This window comes from Lactuca sativa, chromosome 6 (genome assembly GCF_002870075.4).
Source record: "Lactuca sativa cultivar Salinas chromosome 6, Lsat_Salinas_v11, whole genome shotgun sequence".
Taxonomy (NCBI): domain Eukaryota; kingdom Viridiplantae; phylum Streptophyta; class Magnoliopsida; order Asterales; family Asteraceae; genus Lactuca; species Lactuca sativa.
The window spans coordinates 187,002,557-187,012,388 of NC_056628.2; the positions used below are offsets into that span (position 1 = coordinate 187,002,557).

Below are 9,832 nucleotides of genomic sequence, written 5' to 3' on the forward strand. Positions count from 1 at the left end.
GCCCGAATCCCTCAAACCAAAGCTTTGATACAAACTTGTAACGTCCCAAAAATAATGACATAAAATTTTCGTTTTTAAATGAATAAATCATTAAAACATATCATTTCTATAAAACCAAAGTAATCAAGATTTAGCAAAATATCATCTAATCAGAGTAAATCACATAATGCGAAAACATATGGTGTGTTACCTGCAACCATCCCGAGCTCTTCCCTTTGCAAACCGAAGTACCTGAAACATAAACTGAAAACCATAAGCACAAAGCTTAGTGAGTTCCCCAAATACCACATACCATACATACATAAATCACATACAGGGCCCCTGCCCTCCATCGGAACTCGCCCGGTCTCGATTCCCACTCGGCCTTGGGCCCTGCCCGTCATCGAGCCCCGCTCGGATTACAAATATGTCAATCACTAGGCCCCGCCCAATACACACATAATCGCATAACCATATAATCATATAAACATATAACCTTACTAGAACATGCAATAATCATAAAGACTATAGCATCCCATACAGTCATCGAGCCCTGCCTGGTAAGCATAACAGCCCTTACTGATAACTAACATAAGATATCCTCATTAGGCCCGCTTGGCATCGGGATTTGCCCGGTAAGAATACCATCATATAACACGTGCAAGAGTCGAACAAACATCTAGAATCCTAACATATAAACCATGGGCTAGCATTGGTGCCTTCAACCCGCTAAACCCAGTGAGGAGACTCACCTCGCTGCCGAATCACACAGACGATCCCTGACTGTTGGCTGACAGATTTCCTGAACTGTCAATATTAAAACAACACCCAATTAAAAATTGGGTTTCCAAACCATAACTACGAATCCATAATCGGGATAAAAAGACCATTTTACCCCTAACCCAACTTGGTCCAAGATTAAGGCCCAAACTCACAACATGAAAAGCCCAAAAGCCAAATAACTAACCAAAGCTCAAATGTGGCCCGGTTTTCCAAATTAGGCCCAAAACTCTTACATGGGCCTTACCTTAAAGCCAACCAATATTCCTAGTCCAAGACACTTACACTCAGATGGCCCATTAAGAACTCAAACACCCATTCCCAAAAAGGAAGCCCAACATGAAGCCCAAAAGCAAAATCCTTCTGACTGAGTACGCGAGGCATACTTAGCTGTTGTACGCTAATCGTACATCCAATTTGGCTTGTACGTTGTGCGTACAGACTTGTACGCCCAACGTACTCATCCATTAAGCCAATTTCGACATTAAATTCTTAATGCTTAAGTCCAGAAGTCCAAACTACATATATGAGCCCACACAAGTGTCTAGAACCATAAAGTCATTGACTTGGTGACTTTGCATGCCCCAAAAGAATCCAACTTCAAAATAAAGCATTATACTATCACCAAAAGGACACTATCTCATGTATGGGGGATTCCAAACCCTAAAGGAGACAACTTTACGCATCTAGAGCCTCAGAAACACCAATAGTGGCAACTCATAGCTTCTGGAGTGGTATGGGTTCAGGTCTCCAAGGACTTGAATTTGAGCATAATTCAGACTCAGATTGCCAAGATACTTTATTTAAAAGTAGAAGCAGGAGACACCACTCACAGTTTAGCCAATAGAATTCTACGAAGACTGAAGATGAGGGTGGAAACTACCAGAACGAATATCCTTTTAGTCCTTGATGATGTCTGGGAAAAGATCGACTTAGATGTTGTGGGAATTCCTTCAAGGGATTCCTGTTGTAAGATCCTCTAAACCACTCGATCTTTCGATGTCTGTAGGGACATGTCTGTTGATGTTCCTTTTCAGTTAAATCTCATGAGTGAAGATGATGTTGAGAATCTTTTCATTCAAAGTATTGGATTTGTGGGGAAAGAACACGTTGGCAACAACAGTAGCAATGAGGAAGGAGGAGGACGTCGATTACTTTTTGTTATGGTGGTTTTTGTAGGGTTTAAAAAATGATTGCAATTTTATAGGGATTTGATTTGATTTTAATTTTGGAATTTATTTAATATACATGCAATATTACTAATTTACCCTTATTATTTTATTTAAAAATTTAATTTGTGCTAAATTCTGATTGGTGCATATGTGCACACAATACTTATTGAAAACATTTGAACCTCACTCTTTCTTTCTTTCTCTCTCTCTCTCTCTCTCTCGCGCCGGTATGCCGAAGGGTTAGAGCGGCAGATGTGAAATACGTGGCTGAGGTTGAATCTCGATATCTCTCTCTCTCTCTCTCTCTCTCTCTATATATATATATATATATATATATATATATATATATATATATATATATATATATAGAGAGAGAGAGAGAGAGAGAGAAGTAGGTTCCGTTGAGATTAAAAATAAAATAGAGATATCGAGATTCAACCTCAGCCACGTATTTCACATCTGCCGCTCTAACCCTTCGGCGTACCGGCGCGGCAGGTCGGGTGTAATCATAAATGATTACACACTCGTTCCTTTCTCCTCCGCCACCATCCCCACCACCATAACCGTCACCGCCACCACCACTACCACCACCTCTGACACCAGTCGACCCCACCATTGTCACCTCCATTACTTATACCACCGCCACCTCTGTCACAACCACCTCTTCTGCGACTAACTGTAATAATCATTTATGATTACTCAATCTGTGAACAGACATATATGTATAATCATTTATGATTATGTATATACGTACAAACATGTATAATCCTGTATGATTATACCTCCCTGCCATATAATCATTTATGATTAGGCATACATCGTTGCTGCTGGTACGCCGGAGCATTAGAGCAGCAAATGCGAAATATGTGGCTGATGTTTAATCTCAAGATATCTACTTTTTTTTATTCTCAAGTGAACCGTCCCCTATATATATATATATATATATATATATATATATATATATATATATATATATATATATATATATATATATATATATATATATAGGGTTAGGTTCAGATGAGACAACAAGATTTTGTGAGACAAGGAGACATGATCTGAACCATTCATCTATTTGATCTAGGGCTTAGATTAAATCAAGATATATGAAGAAAGAAGCGGTGGCATTTTACGTAAATACATGATAGTTTGGTATTAATGAAGGAGACGGAGGTTCAATATTGTAACTTCGAATTAATTGATTTGCATCGTGATTCAAGTCTTATCTCATTCTTCTTACGCACAAAACCCTCTTCCTCGGTTAACACTAAATATCCCTCTTTTTTTCTTGGTCTGTAGTCTCGATTGAAGAACTGGTAAATCCAGATTACATTTTTTCTTTAAACCTACATTTTCCTCTCATGCTGATTTTAAACACTACAATTATTCTCATTCTAATTTTAGAAGAGATCTGCGATAGAAGAACCAACCTTAAAAACCTCTTATTCACTCAAATTCAATTTTTCAACCTTAAGATTCTGGTTATGTTCCTGAATCTAGCTTTCGATTATATTTCATTCCCAAAACAAAGAAATCAGATCAAGATCTCAAGAATATTTAGTTCAACGTATTCATATTCAGATTCTTCGTATAAATCTATTCTTTTTTATTGCACTTCACATCTACTCCACATGAACTGGAATTTTCAGTTCCAGTGTCAAAGAAATAGAAGGAAATGTGAATACACCGTGATATATGTTTCAGTATATAACTTTCTTCATAATCTGAAATATGAATGTCTAATATTCTACTTGTTCTATGAATTTGTAATGTGAATGCAGAATAGTCTACATATTCTCACAAGTTGAAGGCCTTGTATTGTACAATATCCTATGTTTAAATATGACTGTGTGATATTCTAATTATTCTGTATATTCTAATGTAGAATGTGTAATATTATACATATGTTAGTATATAGTTCTATATATTCTGTACATTGTTATGTGCTAAAATGTGAATATGTATTGATATATGTTTAAGTGAATAACTATCTTCATATTCTGAAATGAGAATGTCTAATATTCTTCTTATTCTATGAATTTTTAATGTGAATGCATAATATTCTACATATTTGAGTATTATATTCTACATATTTGCACCAGACGAAGGTCTAGCACTTCCACAAAGTACATTATCTTATTTTAAAATATGAATGTGTGTTATTCTAAATTTCTAATTATTCTATAAATTCCAATGTGAAATGTGTAATATTCTAAATATGTTAGTATATAATTCTATATATCCTGCTTATTAGTATGTGTTGAAATGTGAATATGTATTCTTGAATTCTGTGACTATTCCTCCCAATTTGTGGTGCACATTACAGTCCATTGCTAAACAGGTTGTGAAGTAAAGATCAACAGCTAAAATTTTCATCAAATTGATGTAAGTTCATGAATATGTTACGATTGCTAAATAGGACTTCAAGTGATGATTGATTGCTAAACATGATCTGAAGTGCTAACCGACAACTGAAATCTTCATCAAGTCAACGTGAGTTCGTGAATTTATGATTTATTTGCAAAAATCTTTATCTGTGCAATCAATTGCAGAAATCGATTTTAATATATAGCTTCCAAACTCATCGTCAAATGCAATTGAGTTTTGTTAGTAGATTTGCTAAAATTTTATTCAAAACCGTTACAAATTGTAGATCGATTGTTGGAATTGATCTCAATTCCAATAATAACTTGAATCGATGTTAATCATGGGCTTGTGAATCGATTCCAACAAAACTCAACTGAATCTATATTATTTGTAGAAATCTTAATCTTGGCAATCGTGAATTAATGATTTATTTACATAAATCTTCATCTTGGCGATCATTGGCTGAAATCAATTTCAATATATGGCTTCTACACATCATCAAATACAATTGAGTTATAGTAATAGATTTGCTAAAATAATCTTCAAATCGTTGCAAATTCATGATCAATTGTTGGAATCGATCTCAGTTTGGTTGGCCCTGATAAGAATGTGACATAATTTTGACCTTAATAAGCCTTTTTTATGAACTTGACTAAACAGCCCCTAATTAACTAATGAGGCGCCTTAATCAACCTTAATTATGTTCTTTTGTCAATCGCATGATCATTTTTGATCAAAGGCTGAAAATTGGTCCCTCTGTCTCACAAAATACCTTTGGTTTCAAATGAACATCTTCATACTAATGAGGCGCCTTAATCAACCTTAATTATGTTCTTTTGTCAATCGCATGATCATTTTTGATCAAAGGCTGAAAATTGGTCCTCTGTCTCACAAAATACTTTTGGTCTCAAATGAACATCTTCATACATATATATATATATATATATATATATATATATATATATATATATATATATATATATATATATATATATATATATATATATATATATATATATATATATATATATATATATATATATATATATATATGGAACATATTTCGATTTTGAACCGAAACGTTAAGAGGAGTATACTGATTGTATTTATATATGCAAATAATTGCTGTAATAACTATTTAAGCATATATAAGTATTTCCTTCCTATAATATTTAACAATTAACGTAATTAACTTTTGACCTTCCAAATTCATATAACTTCAGATTAAATTACTTAATTTTCACCTTATAAATATTGATCTAATCTTCATTTATCCTTCATAGTCATCTTAATTTCTTAAAGATGAAAACTCTCGCTCTTCTCCATCTCCTACTCTCACTTTCGGTTTCTCTCTCTACATCAAAACACCACGGCTATGGCAGTAGTGGCGGTGGAAACCTTCAAGGTTTTACACTTGATCTTATTCATAGAGACTCTCCACTATCACCTCTCTACAACCCAACTCATTCCCGATCAAACCGAGTTCAAAATGCTTTCAATCGGTCCATTTCTCGAGCTTCCACTCTTTCAAGAAGGGCAGGTTTTACCACGAAAATAGAAGCAGACATTTTTGAGGTCCCAGGGGAATACGTAATGTCAATCCAGATTGGAACTCCACCCGTAAAAGTTGTTGGAGTTGCTGATACCGGGTCCGACCTCACGTGGGCCCAGTGTCAACCTTGCCAGAACTGTTACAAGCAAGTCAATCTGCCCTATCTTGTACCCTCTTCTTCATCCACTTATCAACAACTATCATGCCAATCAAAGGGATGTGAAGCCCTAGAAGAAAACCAATCATCATGTGACTCACAAAACACGTGTCAATACAAAATGATGTATGGGGATCGCTCTTACACATCAGGTGACCTTGCTATGGACACTTTTTGGTTCGGGTTAACCCCTATGAAAAACGTGGCTTTTGGTTGTGGACATGATAATAATGGCACGTTTAACGTGAATGTTTCTGGGATCATTGGTCTTGGTGGCGGCCCACTTTCTATAGTCAACCAATTAAATTCCGTCGTGCAGGGTCAGTTTTCATACTGTTTGACTCCACAGTTTAACGACATCACAAACCAAACAAGCAAGATTTACTTCGGTGAACTTGCAAAAGTCAACGGGTCAAACGTCGTTTCAACTCCCATGATACGAAAGGAGCCATCGACGTACTACTACCTTACATTACAAAGCGTGTTGGTTGGAAACACTAGTGTGTCATACGAGCGATCCTTTTCGAAAAATAAGGTTGTCAAAGGTAACATTATCATAGATTCTGGTACGACACTGACACTTGTCAACCGGGATTTCTTTAGTGCGTTGATTTCGGTTTTGACGGATGCCATTGGAGGTCAAACTGTTGAGGATCCACAAGGATTGTTTGAGCTTTGTTACAGCGATTTAGAATTGACACTTGTCCCGAAGATGACCTTCCGGTTTGACGGTGCTGACGTGGAGTTGCCGGCGACGAGTACTTTTTTGGAAGTGCAGAAAGGTTTGAGTTGTTTGACGATTGTTCCGGTGGATGATTTGGCTATTTTTGGGAATTTGTTACAGCAGAATTTTTTGGTGGGGTATGATTTGGTAAATGAGAAGGTTTATTTTAAGCCTACTGACTGCATGAGACATGAAGTTGACTAGCATGTAGGAGAATTTTATCTCCGTTGACTAAAATAATCCGTGTTTGAAGTTACTTCTATGGATTTTTGTTCCCTTGTCTCTCTTTCGCCATTGACATATTTGTTAATAATTCCGTGTATGACATTTAATAAGTACTAACATAAACTTTGAATATTATAATAATTATGCGTTAATTAACAAATTAATAAATATAAGGTCATTCGTATACCAATTACTAACCACTATAATGTAGGTGTTTAGTCATCATCATTTATCATATTCAACCATTAAAAGGTTGAGATATTTCTTTTTATTTTCTATTATTAAAATAAAAACTATTTAATTTTTAATTAATTAAATAGTAGAGAGATAGAGAGAAATAAAGAGAAAAACAAACTGATTGGATGTAGTATCCCTGTTCCCACCACAATTGACACTACATTCGTAATTTAGTGGTCACATAGACCATGAAATGGTTCGTGATTAGTGTCAATTCAAGCATATACTTTTTATGTAGCATAAGAAATAAAAGTATAATAAATTAAATAGTATGATAAGGAAATAATAAGAGGAAAAAATATAAATAAAATTATGCTTTTTATAATAAACGATAAAATCAGTAAGCTAATCAATACTGATTTCAGCTTTATTTTTATTTTTATGTTTATCTAAAAAGTGAACGAATTTATGTTTTATTTTTATTTAATACAAAAACTCACATTAATCTGTTGGATACCCAAGTTCTAGGATTTATCTGACAGTGGGTTATGTATGGGCCATCTTTGGTTGAGCTGTCATTTGTTGATTGCTTGCGGCCCAAACCCAAAGTATATTAGCTAATTTTATTACTTGAACATCTATCTTGATAATCAAAAGGTCATTTTTTTCATCACAATTCTTAAGAATTTTGATTGTAATTTTGTGATGTTTTTGTAAAAGTTAATTTTCGCTAGTCATTTTATGGTATTTTTCGATTTTCTTAGGTAACTATTTTAATTTACAGGTCATAGAAAGTAATTAATATGTTATTAAATTGTTTCTTTCAATATATAATTCAAAATTGACATATTTCTTCAAATATCTCTTGACACAAACATATCACGGTTTATATTAAAAATATCAATTTGACTATTCATGTATTTATTTGTTTTCTTTTATACTCAAAATTCAAATTTCAATTATTCGTTTTGATATATATGCACGCAAATCATGCGTATTTTTGATGAAAATTCTGCAGAGCAGATAGCTTGAACTTAGCGTCATTGAATACACCGCAACACCACCATAGTCTGATTTCTACATTAAAACCTAAAATGTCATCTTTACCACCATTGAGGTCTCTCTCTCTCTCTCTCTCTCTCTCTCTCTCTCTCTCTCTCTCTCTCTCTCTCTCTCTCTCTCTCTCTCTCTCTCTCTCTCTCTCTCGATTAAGAATAAGTGGGTTACAAGGTATGTTTTTAATTCTTTTTATCAATGTGAATTTCATCATCAAGGTTTTAAGGTTGTTGCTCTTTTTTGTATAACATTTCAGATAGAAACTAATGAAAATAAGGTCTTGAGCCAAGCTTAAAGGGTGTCTTGTTTGGAAAAAAAAATTCCTTTTAAATTTCAGTTATCAATGTTCTTTAAAAGTGCATATAATCGAAGTACATGTAACATCCGCAGATTCAGGCTTGGCAATTATGCTATAATAAGCAATAAAACGAATTTTTTTTTTTTATAAAAAGTTATTAGGATAAACAAATATTAACCAAAGTTATAGTATATGTGACAAAGATTTCGAACATATATGAACTCTGAAATTTAACTTCGTATGAAGAAATTATGCTTCTTCGACGCAATTAACTGACTCGGCTATGCGAGTCGAAAAAAATGAATTTTAGATAGGTTGCTTAAACGAAAGTCATAGTAATCGTAAAACCGAGAGCGTACATATAGAGAACATCCAAATATGACTTCATATGAGGAAATCATAATTTTCAAAGTTTTAACACAACAGTTTGGACACAAAAATCGAAAATCAAATTGGTTGATTGTTAGCTAAAACAATAATTGAAGATCTTGTGAATATGATCACATCGGAAATCAACGGTTCGTACGAATTTTAATGGTCTAAACCAATCTAAATATGAATTTTAGTTTGAGCGAGAATTAGCTGTTCAGATCTTAATGATAGTTGTAGAGCTCGTCGAGAGGATTCTGAAGATGTAAAGAACGTCGAAAACGAAGCTCGTATGCGAAAGTTATGGCCGTCCGAAGGTATGTTAAAATTTACCTATTAGGATGATGTGGCACCACCAAGAGGCGCCACGTGGCACGGTCGACTACCTGTTTCCTCCAAGAGACATGATGGCACGGCACCACGAGAAGTGAACATGTGGCAGCATATATTGGTGACACATGGTGCGTTCTACAAGACGGCTAACAAGTGACGTGGATGAAGCATTGCATGACACGTGGCGGTAGGAAAAACGTCCATGTCACCAACCATGGCGCTGACCCCCCCCCCCCCCCCTCTCTGAAAATCCTATAAATACCTTTAATTTTTAGCATTCTTCCCACACAAATTAATCCCCTTTCTCTCTCTCAAATGTCTTTCGTTTTTTAAGTCTAACTTTTCCCGACATTTGAACATTTTAATGTGGCTCTGAGATATCTAGAAACTCGATGAAGAGAAGCTTTCGAGTTGAGATTCTACCCACGCAATTTCTCGGTTTTCGCTAAAATTCTTGTAAGTTAAGCTGCACTTATTTTATTTCAGTGTAACTTATATTTATATTCATTATCGTTTTTATGAATTTATAAATAAAATTTATCAGTGATACCAAGTCATTATACTGATTGATCTACTTACTGGGATGATGCCTAGGCTAGATTTAGTGATGTGTTTAAAGTGAGATTTCCAAACATTATACTTT

The 9,832-nt window shown here is 34.6% G+C and overlaps 1 protein-coding gene across 1 annotated transcript; it reads left to right on the forward strand.

Annotated features, from left to right (window-relative positions):
* The first annotated feature begins 5,600 nt into the window (after window positions 1-5,600).
* Window positions 5,601-6,935, forward strand: LOC111898861 (aspartic proteinase CDR1). The gene has a single exon (XM_023894758.1). The coding sequence runs from the start codon at window positions 5,601-5,603 to the stop codon at window positions 6,933-6,935; it is 1,335 nt and encodes a 444-aa protein (XP_023750526.1).
* The last annotated feature ends 2,897 nt before the right edge of the window (window positions 6,936-9,832 follow it).